The sequence below is a fragment of the Marmota marmota genome, unplaced genomic scaffold, assembly GCF_001458135.2.
Source record: "Marmota marmota marmota unplaced genomic scaffold, marMar, whole genome shotgun sequence".
NCBI classification, from domain to species: Eukaryota; Metazoa; Chordata; class Mammalia; order Rodentia; family Sciuridae; genus Marmota; species Marmota marmota.
Genome location: NW_026000225.1, coordinates 2,606,671 through 2,629,998, shown reverse-complemented (window position 1 = coordinate 2,629,998; position 23,328 = coordinate 2,606,671). Strand labels below are relative to the sequence as shown.

Here is a 23,328-nt window from a genome sequence, read left to right as displayed (position 1 = left end):
AAGGAAGGAAGGAAGGAAGGAAGGAAGGAAGGAAGGAAGGAAGGAAGGAAGGAAGAAAAGAGGCATGCTGTCCATCTACAACTACAAAAATATAAAATAAAATAAAGAAAATGGAGGCAGACCTCAATGGACCAGAGGGGCACATCTTCGGGGGGAAAATGGCAGCAGGCTACCTTGAGGGTCTGGGTTTTATAAGGCCTTAGCAGAGCCAGGTTATGGAGGAAATAGTTACTTTTGGAGAACCCTTTTGGGGGGCAGGGCCAGGTCATAGGAATTTTGGTGGCAGGATCATTTAGGGCAGGGCAGGAGGGCGGGGAGGGGAACAGTTGTAGATAAGGGAAGTTCACTGAGGCCTATTGTCCATGTCCCTGTTTACCTTACCATGGTCTCCCACATGCTGTGGCCCTGCCTAGGTACTCCCTATCTTCTCCCACTCTGCCCTCATCCCTGCTCCCTAGTCCCCCAGACCTATGTCCTCTTTTCAGAACAAGCCTGGATGCCTGGGCTCTGGGAAGGCTCTTCCCTAGAGAGCCTCGTGGTCCTTCTTTCACTTTGTCTAGTCTTTGCTCAAATCATCTCCTTAGAGAGGTCCTTCCAGGTTATGCTGTCCAATAATCCCTCTCCATTTTCTCCCCTGATGGCATTTTATCTTCCATTAGAGCACATAATTCTGCTGCTCGTTTACTTGGATTTTTATCTGTCACAATGCATAATATCAGTTGCAGAATGTTAGGGACTTCTTTTCCACACCACTCTTTTCCCAGCTCCTAGAACAATTGCTGGGCACATAGTAGTTGCTGAGAAAACTGTTATTGAATGAACAAATACTTGAACAATGCAGTTAGCTTCTTGGCTTCAGTTTTGCTGGGTGGTATTTGGGGAGTCAGGGCTAGAGTTGAATTGCTCAGGAGAAGAGAGAAGCAGAGAGGACATAGCTGTCTTCCTTATCTGAGCTTTACCCTGCAGCAGGGAGCCCACTTGCTTGAAGGTAGAGAATATCTTTTGAAAAACACTCATCTTAGTCTTTTTGTATTGCTATAACAGACTTCCAGAGACTGGGTCATTTATAATGGACAGAAATTTATAGGTTAATGGTTCTGAAAGCTGGAAAGCCTAAGATCAAAGGGCTACCATTTGACAAGAGTCTTCAGGCTGCATCATCCAAGAATGGAAAGACAATGAGAGAGAAAGAGAGGGAACAAGACGTGACCAAACTTGTTCTTTTGTAAGGAATTTACTCCCTTGATAATGGCATTAATTCATGCTTGAAGATGCCTCATGACCCAAATGCCCCCCATTAGCCTCTGTCTCCTAATACTCTGCCACATTGGGAATTAATTTTCCAACACGTGAACTTCAGGGGACACTCTAGTTCTCTGTCCAGCAGCCATCTCCCTTTTCCCTTGGTAACAGATGCTGAATTTAATCAGGGTTGCATGGTGCCACTTAAAATGTTCATCTCCCAGCATCCCTTACAGGTAGGAATGGCCTATGAATCACATGTGGCCAATTAAGACACAAATGGAAGCTATAAGGTGGGGTTTACAGGGAAGATTGTTAAAGAGGATGGACTCAACTTGATGTGCCCCTCTTTCTTCCTCTCAGGAAATGAGACATGATGCCTAGAGAGTTGATATCCAAGTATATTGCAAGCTTAACTAAAGCTACACGTGCAGGGTGGCAGATTAGAAAGTCAGACAGAAGCTTCATCTCTAATAGTCTAGGATTTCAGACAGAAGCTTCATCTCTAATAGTCTAGGATTTCATATCTCCCTATTTCCTGGTATGTGAGAAAAACAATTCCCTATTTGGTAAGTGTGCATGTGCATCTGACTGCTGCCCTGCCTCAGGCACCACTTGAGTGGTTCCTGGGGTCCCTAAATACTAGATTTCCTTGGGAGTCCCTGCATCCCAGTTTAGCCCAATTAGTACAATTTTCTAAGGACATCCTCTTATAATGGATGGAGACACTCCAGAGATGCTGAGAACTACTGAATAATCATATACCACAGGTTTCTCAGTTAAGACAACCCTAAGCCCTGAATTTGGGGGATTGGAGATGAGCAAGGGCCCAAGAACTTCCCTTCTTGGCAGGAAAATTGCACAGTCATGGAGTTGCATGTTGGGAGGGAAAATCTAAAATCATGATCTTGACATCCCCCATATTTGCCATCCCACAGCTATACCCTCGATGAAAACTTTTGAGTCCTGCTTTTTTTTTTTTAACCAGGATCTGAAGGAAAACGAGTGGTTCTGCTCTTCTCCATGTCAGATGGTGAGGCTTCTATCTGAAGCACATAAACCTGTACTGACTGTTAGTGACTAAATATTTGTGTCCCCCAAAAATCATATGCTGAAGTCCCTGATGTGACGTTAGTTGGAGAAAGGACCTCTAAGGTGGTACAGAGGAAAGGCCTTGTGAGACCTAGCAAGAAGTCAGCTATCAAACCAAAAAAAGGTCTTCACCAGAAACTGAACTTGCTGGCATCTTGGCCATGAACTCCCAACTTCCAGAATTATAGTTCTGGAATAAATAAATAAATAAATAAATGCCTACTATTTAGCTAGCTAGTTAATTGTATTCTTTTATGGAAGCCTAGGCTGATGTGCTAGTCATATTTTCATTACTGTAACCAAAATACCTGACAAGAGCAACTTAAAGGAGGGGAAGTTTAATCAGGTTTATGGTTCTAAGGTTCAGTCCATGATGGGTCAACTCCATTCCCCTGAGCCTAGGGTGAGGCAGAACATCACAGCTGAAGGGTGCAGTGGAGGAAAGCAGCTGCCTCATGGTGGCCAGGACATACAGACGGAGAGGAGGGGAAGGGCTGTAGGGAAGAAGAACCCTCCCAGGGTATGTCCCAGAGATTCACCTCCTCCAGCCATGCCCTATCTGCCCACAGTTACCACCTGGAGCATTCAAACTAGGATGGACTAATAAGGTTAGAGCTCTCAAAATCTAATCATTTCACCTTCAAACATTCCTAAATTAACACAAGAGCTTTGGGAGGAACACTTCCTATCCAAATATACCAAATCCGTTAATAGCTAAGAAATATCTATTCTGACCCAAACAACAGATCACCCCCACACACTGTCAAAGTTTTTAATGCTTTATCCCTAGTATCTTCAAAGTTTCTGAACCTTTTCAAAAATAGCTGCAGTAGATATAGAAGGTAGGCCTAGACGTGTTTATGTTTGTCTTTCTTGTAAAATAGAATATTATGAGAAAGGGCAAGGGCTTCTCACAGTTGATTCTGAAACCAGAGCCTCAACAAATATTTGATGATGTTTCATGAACAAACAACGAATCAACTAAGGTCAGAAAGGATGTGTTCTGTGACATGGGGGGAGGAGGCAGTGATCCTGGTTCACTACTCCAGGGAATGTAAAATCACAGATGTGCTCAGGATTTCCAGGAAAATTATTGTTTTAAGGATTAAATGGATTCTTGACAAGTCGTGTTGATGAAATTTTCACAAATTGACTCATCTTTTAAATTAATTGGATAAGACCAATGTTCTAAAATGTATCTCAGTGATCTACTGAGGAACCCAAAACTGATCTTAGAAGAGGAGTGGCCCTTCCCGGGGATGTATCCATTTGGGAAGATTGGATTTCACAATTTCAGTGACAGTGAAGAGGAAGAAAAAGAAAAATGATAAAGAAGTGAAGACAAACTGGAAAGGACTTCTAAGATCATCCAAGTCCCTCATTTTATAAGTGTAGATATGGTGGTACTCAGAGGGAAAGTGACTTACCCAAGGTCACCCCACTAGTGAGGGCAGGTGTGGTCTTCTGTCTACAAGGTCAATAATATTTCTACCTGCCCATAATTTTTTTGAACGTTGAGGGGAACAACTGGCTGTTACCTCCACTATGGTCTCTACCACATAAAATTACCTCAAGAATTTTTTTCAAGAATATTCCATGTTTAATTCTAGGAACATGTATTGCCAATTTTTTGTTTTGTCATTAACATTTTATTTTCCAAAATGTTTTACTGTTTGCTATAGTTTGGATTCTTAGTTTCCCCCCAAAGGCTCATATGTTAATGGTTTGGTTCTCAAGGTGGTATTATTGGGAAGTGGAGAACCTTTAAGACATGGAAGGTTCTAGGTCACTGGGGCCATGCCCTTGAAGTGGTATGAGATTCTGTTCCCTTACTCTTCCCTTTTGTTCACTGGTTCATAATGTAAGGGGCTTTCCCCCATCACATTCCTTCTGTCATGTGCTGTCCCAACATGGGCCCCAAGTAACAGGGCCACTCTCTCATGGAGTGGAACCTCCCGAATTTGAGCCAAAATAAACATTTTATCTTTACAAGTTGATTATTTCAGGCATTTTGTAATAATGGCAGGAAACCAATCAACCCACTATTGTTTAAAGCCAGCTACCAGGAAGAGTGCTATTCTAAAACCAACTCACAAATAACATCGTTGTTGATGGTTTTTTTGTAATCCTACTCAAATCTCCTTGTGCTGTGGCTGATGTCTGACACAGAGCACTTTTCTTGGGAGCCTCTTTGTTGGGGACACCACACTGTGATTCCTTTCCTTGGAGAAGAACATACAGTGCTTACAAGGAGGGAGTGTTTCTGCTTCAAATTAAACCATGGTCTCCCCACATTTCCTTGCTTTGAGTCCTGTTTTTCACCCCTTCACGCCCTCCTCCCTAATACACATTTGGTCCAATGCAGCATCTGTAGATGCTGTTTGCTCCATAATAGAGCTTTTCACCATCTCTTTTGGTAAAGAAGAATTCTGTTGCCCTTATCAATCCCTGTTCTTCGCTTCTCCTTCCTCTCCTCCTTGCTTAATCTTTACCTCATTTTTCTTGGCCAAAATATTTCCTTTGAGACCAGACAGGCAGAGGGCAAGAAGAAGGAGGACCAGAGAGGGCCAGAGAATGCATGCGATCAATGGGGACAGAGATCGAAAGCACTTTGCCTAATGCTATTTATTTCCTCCACATGGAATGCAGGCTGGGAAAGGGCTTCAGGAGAGCACGCTGCTCTTGGCTCTGAATGCTGAGTTCCTTGCCAAGCTCGTCACTTGTTACATCAAGAATCTGACAAATATTTATTTAACATTGAGAGGCACTAGACCCAGAGTTAGAGACACGAGTTCTGGTCCTGATTCCAAGCTATGTAATCTTAAGCAAAGCATTGATCTCTCTCCATAAAAATGGGGAGTGGATGATTGCCAGCAGTTCATTTGTCCTGTACTTTCAGGATCTTTGTGTCCATGCAACAGCCAGAGTGTGGTCCATTAATGCCTGGACTTTTGCTGCTTTGAAGATACAAAAGAGAGCCATGGTTTAAGATATGCCATTCATTGGGGAATAGCCCTTCACTATGGCTGCTGTTTATCAGAACAGAAAGAGCATCCAGGGGGGTAACTAAAGCTATGGAGGGATTAGAGGGGACTCACTCTCTAAAGCCTAGTGAGTAGGATCATGAGGGATTGGAGTGAGCCGACCAATGCCAGCTTGAGACAAAGAACTTCTCCTTTGGAACCTAAGGCTTGAGCTTCTGGTCTCTTTATTCCTGGTGAACTTTCCTTTCTTCATGCTCTCAGTGTCCTCTGCCCTCTTATCACCCCCAAACCAACATCCACTGTCGGCCAAATTTTGACCAACTCACCCACGCCAAAGTATAAATAACTGAAAAGGAACTAGGTGGAACTTCCCATGATGGTAGTTTCATTGAAATTAACATCATTGTTTCTCTTCAGTCAGAGAAGAAAAGAAATAACTGAAGAATTTCAAACCCCAGCAAGTGTGATTGACTGAGAGACACATAATTTTTGTTTTGACATACATCTTGGTATATCTTGGTTTTGCCTTCCATAATTACCTTCTTAAAAAAAAAAAACCATACCATCAATCAGGCAGGCTCTTGTGACAATACATGGAGTGAGCCCTCAGGATGAAGTCAAATAGTAAATATTTAGTGGATTCTTGCTGGCATGTGAACTTATTAGAATGACTTTCTTTTATTCTTTCTTATATTCCTGCATCCTGGAACTATCGTAGGATATAGTAGATGCCCAATGAATGTTTACTGGATGAATAAACAGTCATAAGAATGGTGAGAGGATAAATAAATATAGTTCCTGCTTTCTGGGAACAGACACAAACACACAAAATATGAATCAGCAACATAAGAGATGTCACTCTTTTTTTACCAAAGCTAGACATATGAAAAGTTGAGGATTTTCCCCTACAACTTGAAAAAAGTAGTTTTGTGTGATTAAAATAGTGTCTTTACAATGAGTGGTAAGGTTAAAAGTATTTTAAGAGAAATGATACACATCTAAAATTATAAACAGACTCCAGAGGATCTAGAAATAGTCACAAATGTGAGATATGCTTACAGGGTGTTAGGTTTATTACAGAGCTATGAGAGACTGGTACAGGTCAGGTTTCATTCCCAAACTCTTAAAACTTTCTCCATGGAGAACAAGGTTTCCCTCCAATTCCAAATTTTTATGGAATTCTTATTGTGCATAGAAGATGATATAGAGTTGATCCTAGAGAGTTTATGCTAATTACCCTTGCTAACCAGTGAGATGATTTCTCCAGGAAAAGCAAGGTCAGAATCAATTTTTTCCCCCAATAAATGAATGCTCTGATAAATTAAGGCAGAAAAACACCAGACTCTTGTACCTTCATTATACGTGAAAACAGAAGTTGATTGATGTCTTTAGTATTGGCAGATTAAGACTTCTTGAAGATAAGATAATGTCCAGGTGTGCCTCATAGCCCTATGACTTTTAAGTCTAGGATTTATTTCTCAACTTAGGCAAATTTATCCTACTACCTCCAATTCTCCATCCGAACATTGCAATAACGAAATGTGGTGAAACTAGTGCTGAGAAATAAATACAGATTGCTAATGGAACACCACTTTTCTCACCCTCGGCTTCTTGGCTTTAGATGGTTTCTGATTTCCATGAGAACAGTTTTCTATTCTCAAGTTTACATAAAATGACCACTGTCTCCTGTGCTTTTCAGTCTTTCCTTCTTTCCTTTTCTCCTACATTTCTCCCTTTATTCTCTCTTTGCTCTTTTGGCCTTTCTCTCTTATCTTTTATTTGTCCTCTTTCCTTATCAAAAATTCCTCTATTTTCAGATGAATAACATTTATGGTAATACACACATGTTGAGAAACATTTGATATTTTTTTGTTCAATTGTGATATACAAATAGACCAAATCTTCCCATGTACACAAAGGTATGAAAATATTTGTAGACATCTACAGGACCTACTGGACAAAATTAAATATCAACACACAGACCTAGTAATTCCTAATTGATATGATACAAAAATGTTGATATAAAAATTTCTATGGCAAATATTTTAACAATCCTCTGAGTAGCCATCTGCATTCAGTAATATTTGCTCTGCTTTTAATACTTCCTACCATGCTCACAATGATTCAAAAGGAGTAATATACAATAAATAGCCAGAACATAAACCTTATGGAATTTATAGTTGTGACTTATTTAGCAATATTCAGATTACATAGAATTATCCATCAAGCCACATTCTAAAGATTATCCTAGAGACGTGTGCCCGTTTGCAATTTCAACACGAGCAACACTGTAGTTTTACTTTCTTTGCTTAAATAATTCTACAATCACAGTTTAATTTAGTTTAACTTGAGCTTACCTGAGAGAGTGATGCTGAGGATGAAAGGTACAGGCACAAAATCTGTTAGCATCATGATGTCTGTTTGGGAAAGATAATTTCTTCCTCCTTAAACACAGAGCATTTCCATTGCAAAAGGAGGTTTTGTAAAGAAAACACAGTGGTTCAAAGTCAAGATAGAACCCAAGGGGATAGTAACCACCTGCAGTGAGATTAAAATAGTCTCCAACCATATCGCTTTAGCGTGATGTTTCCTAAAGTGCATTTCATTGATTTCCAGTGAGCTGTCAGGTCCTGTAAGTCTAAAACATATCTCTGGGTCCTAACTCCTGACTTATTAATTTATTCTCTTGCAGAAAGATGCAGAGTGATAGAAAAAGGACCAAGCTAGGCAACTTTGGGATGCTCCATGATGTTCTTTTTTATGGTTGGAAGATCTGTGTAAAAGCAAAAAAAAAAAAAAAAAAAATCTGCATTTTATAACCTCCAAAATGCAACTTTATAACATGCAAGTTAGTGAGAAGTTTCCTATACTTATTATTCCTCTAGTGTCTTTTCATTTTGGACTTGGAGCTTACAGATAATGGATATATCTGGCAGCCTCCCTTGTCTAATGGAGGCTGTATTTTAACATTAGAACATTCTCGGAGTTTCCCCTCAACCCACCAGACCATCTCATCCTAGCTACAGAAGAAACTATGGTAGGAATTTGGACTTGTGTTCACTTATGAGACTGATAATGCCATCCTTTCTTTGTTTCACCTTCTTCACAGTTGATCAGATGTCGTCTCGTTCAGTACTGTACACCCCTAGAGGGCCCTTAATAAATGCAAATCTAATGAATGGACAAGTGTAAAGTTAGGGCTACAAAGACAAGACAGCCAGGTGACAGCAAAGAGTTACCCAAATGGGGACAGACTCCCAGGGCAACATTCTCCAGGGCACACATGAATTCAATTTAGAGAGGCTGATTTAGTCCAATTTTAAAATTTTTCTGTGATGTCTCATTAAACCTCCATTATGTATGTTAGTCAGCTTTCTGTCACTAAAACAAATAGCTGAGATAATGAACTTATAAAGAAAAAAGGTTATTTTGACTCATGATTTTGGAGTCCCTAGTTGTTGATCAGTTAGTCCCATGGCTTTGGGCCTGTGTTGAGGCAATACATCATGGTGGGAGGGTGCAGTCTTGCCGTGTGTCATTGCCAGCTTCCAGACATCCAGAAGGTGCTCTGCAGGGAACCATATGAAAAAAGCCCTGCCTTGGAACTGGGAGACTTGAGCTCTTGAGTCTCCCAGCTTTCCTTAGGTTCTACCTCTCCATACTCCTGTCTCAGAGAGCCCTCTGACCTCAGGGCCAGGGCTCAAAAGAAAGAAAAAGAAGGGGTCCCACTATCCCTTTCAAACGCATGCTCCCAACACCTGCTACTAAGCCCCACCTCTCAAAGTTCCTACCACCTCCAAGAGCGCTACCTTGCTGAGCAAACCTTTAACACATGGACCTTTGGGAGACATTAAAGATCCAAATAGAGCAGTGTACCATTGCCAACTTTTGGGCATCCAGATGGTGCATCATAGAATTATCATGTAGTGAAAAGAATTCTGGCCTAAGAACCAGGAGACCTGAATCTACTGTCCTTCTTCTGACCCCACCACTTTGTACACCAGCCCCTCCTGCTCCAAACTCTTCCCTGCCTGCCCTTCCCCCTAGACCATGAGCTCCTAATGGAGGCCTGAGTTCTTTCCTCCTGATGTCTCCACTGTGTCTCCAGTGCCTGTCACATGCAGGTGTTTCAGTATATCCTTGGACAAAGGGAAAGAGGAAAGAATTATGCATTGATTTTTCCTATTCATCTGAATTGTGTTGCAATTCTTTTATGAATTTATAATTGACTAGGATTATATTAGCCATCCCTCATCCAGGTATGCAGGAAGCATCACCTTTCTTTTTGATAAATCAAATAAAAGGAACTTGCCATTCTCCTGAGGCAAGAAATCCAATCTCAGTCATCAACAGGCCTCCATCACTTCCCCTGGGGAGGCAAAAGAATCTGAAAGGCTTTCATGGTCTCAGTATCTCCACAGTGGCCAGCCAACATGATCTTTTGAAATCAGCAGTTCTGCTACCCTTTGCCCAGTCTGATGCCCAGCATTCTGCCAAGACCAGAAGCCTTGGTGGTGATCAGCTCCTTCCTCTCTGAGCTTTCTGAAGACTACTGCAGTTTCCCAGGGTGTGCCAGTGGGGCATGGTCCTGATGCTACAAGTGTTAGAGGGTTAGAGCCTTCCAAGAAACTGAGGCAGTACAAAGTTCCTCCTTCAAACTCCAGTTCTTGTGACCAAGTCAGAAATATTTCAGACGTGTCACTCTGAATAACAGGCATGAGTTTATTAAGTGATAGGAAAAGGGGACACTATTAAGGGAGAGAGGGTTCTCTCAGAGAGAAGAGGGACAGTGTGCCTCTCCTGCACTCCAGTTTTACTGAGAATTTCAGAGAAGTTTCCAGAGAGTCCTGCCTAGGTCCACCTCTTGGCTTTTGACTCATAGCAAGATGACATCAGACTTTCAAGTACCCATTGCCATGACAACTCTAGGTCACTTTGACCCATGCTGGCCGGTTCTAATTGGATTCTTAACCAGACATTGTTAAATAGTTTATGGTTAGAAGGAATTATCCTTATCTCCTAGAGTTTCAGAATCTGGTCTGTGAAAAGGGTCACAAAGTTCTACCCCTTCTGGGTAACTTGGGTTCCTCTTATTGACTTCTTTCCCTGCACTATTCACAATCTGACAACCTTTCAATAATCACTGTTCTTATTGTTTATGGAGTTTGGAACATTATGGTTTTTAAACAAGTGTCAAATTCTTTTTTGAAAGCAAACCATGAAAGCCCAGGTCTCCTGGTAAAAGGTTTTGCTCTTTCCCTGGGTTTGGCATTGCAAAGACTTGGGAGGAAAAAAAAAAAAAAAAAAGGACTATGAGGTATAGGACTTGGGTGCCCCCTGGTGGACTATAGATCACACTGCAGATTCACATACACTCCTTTTTTGAGGGGAGGCATAATAATTACACAGAATATCGGGTTCCATGCTGCATAGTCATACTTGCACATAACAGAATTTGACCAATTTTAAAAGTATGTCTGATTCACATATTATTTGTTCCTTAATTTTAATTTTTGGTTTTTGAGACAGGGTCTTGCTAAGTTGCTCAGCTTCCTGAGAGCCTGGGATTAAAAGCCTATGATACCATGTCCAGCTTGTTCCTTAACTTTTAAATAACAAATATAATAACCTACCTAAATTTAAAAAAATACCACTGAAAGGAAAGTGAGAAAACAAGAGATGGGCAAGTGAGAAATGAAGGACAGAGACCAGGTAGAGATCCAAACAAATAAAGACCATCTCTCTATAGAGTGGAGAGAGGCACCCGAGATGTTTGGGTGCTCAGCTTTTGTCGGGTAGGGGTTTGGAATTGTAGCTGTGGTGCTAGGGGATAGGCTAGGGGGTGCTTGTGTCAGAGCTAGGCGGGCGGGGAATAGCATGGGATTGGTTTAGATCAATGGCACCATGGGGCTTTCCAGAGACAAGGGGTCATGTCCTTCTAGGATTGGCTTAGGGTTATGGTACCATGGGGTAGGTCACTAATGGGAGTGGGGGGAGTTTGGGGAAGAAGAAGTACAGGAAAGCCAAATTTATCTCATAAAATGGCAGTTAACATTCAAGATGGTGCTCAGATATTAAATCAAGACCCCCCATAACCACCAACAGATAATGGATTGTCTGTGGAAGGAGTCAAAGGGCTCTCCCCTTACCCTTCTCCACACAACTCTTAAGCCTGTGGGAACCTAGAGGAGCTGCAGCTCTGAGGCCTGGAGAAATCATGAAGGTGGATGTGTTGATGCCCAGCAAGTCATAGAACTGAAGCACCCAGCCAAGGCCCCAGGAACCTGGGGGGTATCATGGGAAGAAGGGTACAAACAGGAAACAGTCTCTATAATGGACAGCAATGTTTTCCACGCCTACCTCTGCTGCCCACTTATCTGGGGAGCTTTGAGAAATAAACTTCCCTGGATCTGTTCCCAGGAATTCTGACTTAGTGGGTCTGGAATGGGGCCCATGTGCTTGTGAAGAGAAGCCAGGTTACAGACCACTGACCGCTAACTGACATCTGCTTCCAAGTTAAACCACAGGAGAAAACAGCGGTTGACAGCCCAGCCAAACCACATCAAACCACCACAAAGAAGGAAGGGGCCAGGCGGGTGCCCTCTTGGCCACAAGGACCTAGGCTGTAGAAGGCCCTCCAGCTACAGTCGTAGGAAGACTTCAGTGCCCTCAGGACGATGGGGCGATGGAGCGTGGCCACCCAAGGTAGAGAGGGTTTCTCACTGTTTGCCTTTCACTCTGAACCTGTGTTCTTTCCATTTCTTTTCTGAGGCTTTTTGCTTCATTCTGTTTGAAGAGCACAAGTGTCCTTTGCTCCTGTCGTCATCACCCCCATCATTCCTCAGTATTTTTCCTGGTCAGGTAGGGGCAGGTTTGTCAGGCCTGAGATTTGGTGTTTTCAACAAAATAAACCAGGGGATTAAAGAAGCTTTGTCTGAACCCTTCTGATGGTGGTGCTGGCCAAACAGGCTGCTGCAGAGGGTGGCCTCCTGGCCCCAGATAGGCTTCCCTGGGTGTCCAAGACTAAAGTGAGAAAGTGATGGGGTCAAACCATAAGGCCAAATCTGGAAATGGAAGCATAGGGGAGCCATGAGCAAGAAATGGGGGCTGAACCTAAGAAACTAGCTTGGAGATTAGGAGAACTTAGAAAAGGTGGTAGGGAGGCGGGTCAGGAGGGAGCAAGGGAAAATGCCCTGGACTTCAACATTGAGGACACACAGCTGGAAGCCCAAAGGTCATTTTGTTGATGGCTGGACTTGTGATGTGTGGGTGAGTTGCCCTGATTAATAGGACTGGACAGGGGGTGGCAGGTAAATAATTAGTAATTATTATCTATGAAAGGATTAGATGTTATGGAAAGAACACTGTCCCAAGAGTCAGAAGCCCAGACTTTGACCCCGTGATAGTTGTATGACCTTGGACAAATAACTTTTGGTGATATCAGATTTCTCATTAATCCAGCAGAGTAGCTGGATTAGATTGGTTGTTCTCAATCCCAGCTGCTCATTAGAATCCCTTGGGGAGCTTTTAAAAACTGTTGATGTCTGAGTCTTGTACCAAGATATGTGGACTTAATTGGTGCTGTGTAAGGCCCAGAAATTGGATTATTTTAGAAGTTCCTCTAGGAATCCTAATCTGCAACCACAGTGGTGAACCACAGTACAGATAAGCTCTATTTGGGTTTGAAAATTCTGCAAGTCTGTGTTATAACAGGATGACCAACTATTTTTGCCTAGAACAGTCCCAATTTTCAAACAGAAAATCCTCTTCCCAGGAAATCACTCAGTCCCCAATCACATTCTATGTATCATTTCCCTGATAACATTTGTACCAAAAGCAAGAAGAGTTATGCTCAAAATTCTCTGTGTGGGGATTTGTTTATGTGTGTGGGTTTTCTGTGTGACTTCACTAGTCCTGTTGGGAAGCAAATCTATAACTCCACCATTTACCTACTATTTATTTGCTGGTCTTTCAAGTATACACTTCATTAAAACCTACCTTGCATTGGATTCCTAAAGATTATATAACAACTCTAGCCTATTTGTTTCCTGTTCTCCAACTTGATGCTTTGCCTTTTTTTTCTGACTTGAGAGTAAAATAAGAAAAACTATCAGGAGAACATTTAAAAAACACATTCACTTATTTAACACGTATCTATTCAATCTCTACCTATTGATTCCTCTCATTGCCCACCTTGCCATCAATCCAGTACCATGCCATATTCTGTCTTCAATACATATACTGAATCTTGAAACATATTTCTGCCTATTGTCCTACTTCTATTACTGTAGGACAATGATTTTCTGACTTGAGAGGCATCAGAATCACCTGGTGAGCTTGTATGTTAGTCTGCTTTCTGGTACTATGATAAAATACTAGAGATAATCAACTTATAAGAAGGAAAGATTTATTTCAGCTTACAATTTTGGAGATTGCAGTCCATGACTGTCTGGCCCCATAGCTTTGGGCCAGTGGTAAGACAGCCCATCATGACAGGAGTGCAGAGCAAAACTACTTACATCATGAGCCAGGGAGCAAAGAGAGAAGAAGAAATCAAAAGAGAAAGAGTCTGGGGTTCCATAATATCACTACAGGGCAAACCCCCAGCTCCCCAACCACCTAAGCACCTCTCACTAGGCCCCACCTCCTTAAAGTTCCACATCCAATGATACTATCTGGGGGCGGCAGTCAAGTCTTTAACACCTGAGCCTTTGGGGAATATTCAACATCTAAACTACAGCAGTTTGTTAAAACTAATTCCTGGGCTCAGAATTTCTGATTCAGGAGGCCTGGGATGAAATCAATAGTTCAATCTGCAATAAGGTCCCAGGTGTTACTCACTGCATTCCAGGGTGACGCATGGGAATCTGGCAGGGTGAGACACTGGACTCCAGGAAAGGAACCTGTCCTGTGGCCTATGGGGTTTTTCTTAAAAAAACTTGTAGCAAAATAAACACAAACATTAAATCCACACCCCCTAATCCTGTTTACATGTGCAGTTCAGTGGTATTAAGTATATTTACACTGTTACTCAACTTTCTCCAACATCCACCCCCAAATCTCTTTTCACATCTTGCAAAACTGAAACTCTGTACCCATTAAACAATAATTTCCTATTTCTCCTTCCCTAGACCTGGTAAACCCTTTCTACTTTCCATGATTGGAGTACTCGGGGTATGTCCTGTGAGTGTAATCATACACAGCTTTTGTTTTTGTGACTGTCTTATTTCATTTAGCACACTGTTCTCAAGGTTTATCCATGTTTAGGATGTGTCTGGAGAATTTCCTTCCTTTTTAAGGTTAAACAAGAGGCCTGGGATGGGATCAATAGTTCAATCTGCAATAAGGTTTAAGGAGAGACCACATTTTGTTTATTCATTCACCCATCAACAAACACTTGGATATTGTGAGTAATGTTGCTATAAACACGAGTGTATAAATATCTCTTTGAGTCCCTGCTTTTGATTATTTTCTATACCCAGAAATGGAATTGCTGGCCCTTATCATATGATATTTCTATTTTCAATTTTTTTAAGGGAACACTATACAGGTTTGCCACAGAGACTTCCCATTTTACATTTCCAACAGCAGTGCACAAGGGTTCCAGTTTTTCCATGTCCTCACCAACACTTTTTATTTCCTGTCTTTAAAAAATCGTTTTAAAATTGTAGCCATCCTGGACTATGGGATTTTCAAGCTAAATGATTAAGGAAATATGTACAGATTCAGTTTTTAAAACTCCTTATTAAGAACTTAATGAGGGACAAGAGAGAAATGCACTTTGAAATGGAAATCTCCTGACTTGAGCTGTGAAGGGATTTCTTTCATCTACTCTTTGTGTCTTCATTTTCCTACCTTGAATTTTCCTTTTGTCCAGTTCCCATATCTATACATTCCTCATGTACTAACTCAGTACTCCATCTTAGAGAACAATCATCTTACCCAGAGCTGTTTTTTTTTTTTCTTAAAACAACTGAAATCTTTCTTGAGCTAAGAACCAAAATAAACTAAATTCACCATCAGGTTTTAAACAGTGGAAGTGTGGGTAAGTTTTTGGATGCTTCTTAAATTATACTCATTTTCCCCAGAATGTTACAGAAAATGGACTTTGGTTGAAGGAGCAATAAAGCATAATAATAGGGGAATTCAAAATGTTCCCTTTTCTCCATTTGCAACTGCTGAGAACTCTCTGAATACTTTCTTATCTGAGTAGCCATTGTCAGTATGTAGTTCTGACACAAAAGATTTTTATTTGTTTCTGTATTGGTTTGTTTGCCAAAGCATAAACCCTGTAATGTTCCTATGCTTGATGCTATGGTTTGGATACGAAGTGTCCCCAAAACCTCCTGCGTTAATGTGGAAGTATTCAGAGGTGAAATAATTGGATTATGAGATCTGAAAGCAAACCAGTATATCTTAGTTTGATAGATTAACTGGATGGTAACTGTGTGCAGGTGGGGCCTGGCTGGCGGAGTTGGGTCACTGGGGCTGCCCTAGGAAGGTTCATCGTGCCTACGGCCACTTCCCCTTTCTCTCTCTGCTTCCTAGTGCCATGAAGCAGCTTCTCTCCATCACTTTCTTCCTCCATGATGTTCTGCCTCACCTTGGGCTCAGAGCAATGGAGTCGGCAACCATGGACTAAACCTCCAAAACTGTGAACTAAGATAAACTTTTATTCCTTTAAATTATTCTTGTCAGGTATTCTTCCTGAACAGAAAGGGAAGATTTTCTCTCTCCCAACTTTGAAAAACATTCAAAAATAATTTTGGCTGCTATTGACTTGTGGCCAAGGGTTAGGAATTTTGATAAATCCAATCTGGGTCCTGTGCCCACCTTTGTAGCTAAGGAACTAGGCAGGGTCCTTTATGAGAAAGGGAAAGAATCTGGCATCATACAAAATGAACAGTCAACACACAGTCATTCTGTCATGAAGCAGCTGTGGAGAGCGTGCCGTTATGGATCAAGGACACGTGTAGTAGATACACAGTAAGGAACATTTCCTTGCCTGTGTGTACCTGCTCATTGCTGCTTTAGTTCCCACTATGGTTCTTTGGCAACTCAGGAATTTGGAAACATTAGGTAGTCTTTGAAATCCAAGAATTGAATTACGGAAAAATTGGGGAAACCCAGGTTCCCTTATTTCTATACTAGAGGGATTTCTAAAGGAGATGCCATAACTCTTAGATTTGGTTCAGAAGGTTTTGTTAAACATACTCCTTGATCTCACCAACTTTGCAATCCCATGTGAGTGCTTTGTGATCTGCCTCCAGACAGAAAATATCTTGGATGCTAAAATATTGTCATAAAATTTTCATTTTGTCACCTTCTCTTCCTATACCTGGTGACCTTTACCTCCACCCCACCCGATGGCTATTATGGAGTTATGGAGTTCATGTTTTACTGCTCCCTGCCCTGTGGCTTATCAACACTGCAGTGTGGGAAGCATATAAAACAGAGACAAGTGGGAGCTGGGTTCCTAGGCTTTGAGTTGGCCCTCATATCTATCTCATCAACCTAACCCAGTGCTTCTCAACAGGGAATATTTGTCAATGTCTGGAGACATTCTGGTTGCCACAACTGGGACAAAGTGTGCTACTGGCATCCAGGAGGAGACACTAGGGAAGCTACTAAACATCCTAGAGAGCATTACAGAAGCCCCACAATAAAAGGATTATTTGGCCCAAATATCAATAGTGCTAAGGTTGAGAAATCCTGGTTCTAACCCAGCATACAGAAGGAGTTCAATTCTTTGGACAGTTAAGGATAGAGATAGGGTAAAAAAGGAAGAATATCCTAAATGTTTTAAGGAGTGGCAAAGAGAAAGCACCTATGGGCCTTCCTTCCTCAGCCTGTAACCTAAGGACATCAGCAGTATTTCAGCGGAGGTACAGTTGTCTTTAAAAACACTTCTGTTCTAACAAACTTTAGAGACCCAGCAAAAATTTATCAGAGTACTAGGCTGAGCCTCCACCAGCCTGGGAAAAAATAGTTAATTCACACCCCTTCCCTGGGTGGAAGGACCTTGACTTGCCCTGATCTCAGGCTGGGGTGACTGACTTTCAACGAGAAAGTCTCAGTCCTTAAGTTGAAATGATTGTCTGATTTTTACATTAAAACTTCAATGACAAAACCCAATATCTACATATTCTATGTATTTTAAACTAACTTGACTCTGTTATAATTGCCAATTCCCATGAAAAGCAAATGTGAGAAAGTCATTTCTTATCACTAGAAAATTTCACCATAGGACACAAATTACGAGAACAGGATGTATTTTACCAAGGAAGAACACTGAGAAAATTGAAATAATTATATTTCATCAAAGACACAATAGAATCGGAGGGGAAGATATCAAGGAGGCTTGTTCTAATCATGAAGCACTAAGGAGGAACTTGCCACAAAGAAAGCATGTATTTAGGAATGATTAAACTTTGTTTTACGAAGGACATAAAGTTCCATCCATCCATCCATCCATCCATCCATCTACCCATTTATTCATTCTGATTTTCTACTCTATTTGTTGAAGTCACAGTGAAAAAGTCTCAAAGATAAAATAATAAATAGGATGGTGGTCCTCCATCCTCAGGAAATTTACAATTGCTTATGAAGCCAGCTCTGATCTTGCATGAGAATTTCTATTTGTCTGTATGGGAATTTCAATCTCACTTTATCTTGTTCCTAATCCACTAATTGGACCAGATTTCTCTTACTCACATGATGATTGAGATAAGAGGCTGAGAAATTCCATTCCAATTACACTGTGAGATGTGGATCTGTTTGTGCTCCAGGGGGCACCCAGTGCACAGAATACACTGAGTTCTGTGACTACTGGCCTTGTGCAACAACGTGGATTTTATTGTGCCAGATATTTGGGGGCTAAGGAGTTTTGGAGAATTCTCTTTGAGGATTTAGAAAGGGGGTTATCTGAGACTTTTTATCATTATGATTACTCAAGTATAACATACATTGAGGAAAGTTTACAAATCTTAAATATACAAATCAATGAATTTTTGCATAGCCATACACTCATTCAGTGACCACCCAGAGGAAGAGATGGAATATCTCCAACACTGCAGGAGGTTCCCTTATGCCACTTTTTAGGCTGTACCCACTCCCATTGTTCTGACTTTATCATCAAAGATTGGTTTTAACATATTGGATTTCATAAAAACAGAACTACACCCCATGAACTCTTTCTCTGTTCTCCTTTTGCCCACCCTTCTGTCTCTGAGTCATCCGTATTAATAAATTTTAGTGTAGTCCATTCTTTTTATTGTTGTGTAGCATTCCATTGAAGGAACACATTCCAATTCACTTACCCAATCTCTTGCTGATGGTCATCTGTGTTGTTTGCAATTTGGGGTTTTTATTACTAAAGCTACTACAAACATTCTTGTGCTTGTCTCTTGGTGGATGTGAGTACTTCCTACTTTTGCTATACACCTAGGAGTGAAGTCTAACAATATCTTTAGATTCTAAAAAATTTGTTTCTATTTTTAATCTATGAATGTGTGTATAGATGTGTATACAGATAATTTTAAAAGATCCATCTGCAGCCCACAGAAAATGGATTTTAAACAGTGACTGGCTCCAGTTTGGAGAAGGCATGATGTTTTGTTCTAAAGTCCTACAATGAACAATACTGACACGTATACTACATGCTAAATAGGCAGGACCATCTGTTTGTGGAGTTTGATATATTTTACTCCTTAAACTTAAAATGGGTTGACAATAATTAATTAGAAGAGTATATGCATTTTTATAAGTGAAATTGGCTGTGGAAAATATATGTTTCTTTTTAAAATTACAGCAGCCAGTGGAACAACACGGTTTGAACCAGGGAACATTATGGTTTGAACCTTGAAACACTGCTGATCTAATTATCCTGGAAAAAAAAGAAGACACTGAAGGAGGAACCTATGAGACTTGATGACTGATTGGATGAGAAGCATGTGGGAGAGGTGCAAAATTTCCCGTTTAGATGACAAAGAGAGTAGTTATGCTATTGAGAGAAATAAGAAAATCAAGAGAAAGAGGAGCAGCATCACAAATTCACTTACACTCCTCTATTAATTCATAAAGAAAATGTAATCTTCCTATTTCTCTATAACCAAGATAAATCAAGTGAGTCATCATTTTATGGGCAAGAGGAAAGTTATACTTGAACTTTAAGTTTGCCAAAGATATGTATCTCAGTCCTTTGCTCTCTTGATCAAATGCTTAGAAGTCCCCACTTGTATGCCTCATTGCCACTTCCCACTATCAGCCTGGGAGGCCTCCTTCTGTAAGAAGCATTTAGGCATTGGGACTGAAATTGAGTGGATTACCAGGGTCTTGATGACTTCATGGAGGTAAAGTTGATTTTAAAGTTTAAAATAGTATAAATTATAAAAAGAGTGAATCGTTTACTTAGAAAAACATAAAATCAAGAATAGCCAGGAAGCCCCTGATAAATAAAACAATAGAAGTGGGGGAGACTGGAAAATATAAAGCTTCTGCAACTAAATAAGCACATAGAGCAGACTAGAAAATCTAGGAAAAGATCCAGGGAGGCAGACATTCTTACACATGACTGGTGGGAATGCAAAATGGTATCATTCATATGGAGAGGAATTTGGCAAAATTGCTTATGGAAACTTAGTATATCAAGGAAGCATCTCAAATAAGCAGGGGAAGAATATATTTTAACAAGTGGCTTTAGGATTCCAGGATAGACATGTAGAAAAAGATAACGTTGAATCCATTCTTCACATGGTACGCTGGGATAGATTTCAAATGAAACAAAAACTTAAATGTGAAAATTAAGCTCTACAACTACTAGAAGAAAACATGCATGAATTTCTTTGTGACCTGGGCTCAGAGAAAATGTTTCTAAGACTTAAAATCCAGAAACAATGAGAGAAAATGTTGATAAATTTGATTACATCAAAAAGAAAATTTTCATGGCAAAATACCATAAGCAAAGTATTATAAACTGGGAGAAATATTATAGACAAAGGGCTATTATCCCTAACATATGAATAGTTTCCAAACTAAAGAAGAAAAAGGTCAATACACTGATAGAAACTTGGACTAGAGAAATGAATAGACAAGTCATAGAAAATGAAATCTAAATGGCCCTTCAACACACACACACACACACACACACACACAGAGTCCTTACTGAGATACCATTTCTCAACTAGCAGACTGAAAAAATAAAATTTTTTTAAGATCTTAAAAATTCAACCAACATTAAAAAAAATAAAAATATTTGATAACAGATGCTGCGGAGTAATCTGGAAAAGCAGGCATTTTCACACGTTGCTGGAAGCATATAAAATGGTATAATTTCTATGAAGGGGAATTTGGCAATAATATCTAGCAAAGTTATATATTCATTTATAAACTGAGATGTTTTCCCACTTTTAAGTATTTATCCCCAAAACAATGAGATAAAAGTGTGAAAAGATACATGCATACAGTTATTCTTATAGTATTAATTAACCAAAGATTGACAGCCATTCAATTGTCTACACATGCGGGTCTGGTTGATAATGGTATCTTCAAAAAATGGTAAGATATTCAACTGAAAAAAGAAAGCGTCTCTCTCTCTCTCCTTTTCATTCATATATACATATATAAAATGTATGTGCGTGTGCTGAGGATAGAGCCCAGGGCCTGCTGCATACTAGTGCTTTACTACTGAGCCACATCTCCAGCCTAAAGAAAATAGTTCTATATATTACTACTACATAGTTATTATATACATGCTTAGTGTAAAAGGTAATTTAGGTGATACATTTATGTAATTTATGTGATAAAAGGGAGGTTTGTGAATATGCACATACATATAAACACATATTTCTATAAATATGTCCAATTTTGTATTTTTTAAAATGGAAAAAAGTTACAGGGAGACATAAAAGATTTTTTGATGTATCATTCACATAATACATATAGAACCTAGACTTCTCTGACTATGCCTTGTTTGATAGATTTGATCTTAAAGCCAATTAATTTTTTTATAATTACAAAACAACATTAAACTTAAGAAGAAAAAAAAGAAATTCCTAAAAATGGTAAGACATGAAACACATGAACCTAATTGTGCATTGAGTTGGTGGCATAACCCACAGAGATGAGATAGTTCAAGGAACTTTAAATCACAGTAATTTGACTGTATTTCCATACTGAGATCCTAAGAACAAAAAGAACTACTTAAAAGAAAACCAAACTTGTTCTCAGTAATAATATTGTTGATGATAGTGTTGGTATTATTGAAATTATTGTACATAGATTGTGAGATGAAGCAAACCAGTCATCACAGTGGTGCCATTGTGAACCAGAATTTGGTCATGGGAGAATGGAAAAATTTAAGTTTGGCAAGATTGAATTATAAGTGTGAGGCTGGCAGATTGAGTTAAAACAATATAATCTTGAATTTGATTTTAATGTATTTGTATTGATGGGAAAATTAATCATGTATTTTATCTTTGAAAAAAATTGTTTCTTAGTTCTATCTATTGAAAAGGCCTAAAAATAATGGCCATTCACTAAGATTGAGCACTCCTATAGCCCAGATTATTGTATTTAAATCCTGTTTCCCACTAAAGGTATCAGGAGGAGAATTCATTTTTCCTAACCAAATTGTACCTTGCTATAACCAAATAGGTTGAGGAAGGGAAGCTTCTCTTTAAAGAAGTAGTCCACTAATAGATGAAGAAGGGATTATAGAATGTCATAATTTTGTGATACATAATTTATGGTTCTGGGCAACGATTACCAAGAGCTATTAACATCACCAAAGGAGAGATACTCAAATATTATGTCCCTTTTGACAAAAAGCCACCCTGAATCAGAACAAGCCCTAGATTTAACCACCAACCTACAAAAATACAGTGGACAGAATAACACTTTAAAACCATCCCTTAGGGATATGATCAGAAAAAAACAGACTATGGGAAACTCCAGATTTCCTCACCAAATAAATTGTAAGGGAAAAATGAAAAATGAAACCCATCCATCAATTGCAATGTATCATGTTTTAAACAAACTGTAAAACAATAAAGAGCAATCAGATCAGCCTGACAGCAGGTGTCTTACACTAACCTAAATAGCCACTCCTGAGCTTGAGACTGCACAGTTTCCAGAGCCTGATGAGCCACTTGTCCTTCCTGAGCCTCTGTTTCTCTATTTTAAAATGATGTGAAAAGTAGTGTTAGGGTTAGGAGTATAGCTTAGTGGTACAGTGCTTGTCTGGCAAGTGTGAGGCCCTGGGTATGATCCCTAGCACTACCACAAAAAAATAAAAATAAAAATAAAAAAGTAGTCCTTATCTCAAAATGCTGCTGTCATAAACCTGATTGATTGTTATTTCATGTGATATATTGAGCACAGTAAGTTAAAATGTTAACAAAATTAGTTTATCTGAAATTAGTTTATTATTTAGTTTATTCAATTATTGAACTACCATTATATACATATTATGCTAAGTGAGGATATATACTGGTAAATAAAATTAACTTGGTATACTTATTTTCATGAAGCTCTTATTAATATTAAGTGTTGTACTCAGCATTTTTGTCACTGTGACCAAAGGACCTGAGGAGAACAAATAGAGGAGGAAAACTTTATTTGGGGCTTATGGTTTCAGAGGTTCAATATATAGATGGCTAGCTCCACAGCTATGGGCCCAGAGTATGGTGGAGGAAAGTAGCTCAAGACATGGAAACAGGAAACAGAGAGTTCTGCTCACCAGGAACAAAACGTAAACCACAAAAGCATATCCCCCACTGATCTACCTCCTCCAGTCACACCCTACTGGCCTAAAGTTATCACCCAGTTAAACCCTATCAGTGGAATAATTCACTGATTAGGTTAGGACTCTCATAACCCAATCATTTCACCTCTGAAAATTCTTGCATTGTCTAACACATGAGTTTTGGGGGACACTAAATATCCAAACCATAACATTAAGAGAATAATACGTGCAATGTGTGAAAGTTCTGGAGAACTTATTTATTCTGAG

The 23,328-nt window shown here is 39.8% G+C and overlaps 1 protein-coding gene across 1 annotated transcript in view; it reads right to left on the bottom strand.

Annotated features, from left to right (window-relative positions):
* Positions 1 to 8,069, bottom strand: part of Chrnb3 (cholinergic receptor nicotinic beta 3 subunit) — a 27,249-nt gene extending 19,180 nt beyond the window's left edge. Inside the window, exon 1 of the mRNA XM_048792868.1 lies at positions 7,676 to 8,069. Coding sequence (XP_048648825.1) covers positions 7,676 to 7,730 — 55 coding nt within the window. The 5' untranslated portion in view covers positions 7,731 to 8,069. The remainder of the gene's footprint in view (positions 1 to 7,675) is intronic.
* Between the last annotated feature and the right edge of the window lie 15,259 nt (positions 8,070 to 23,328).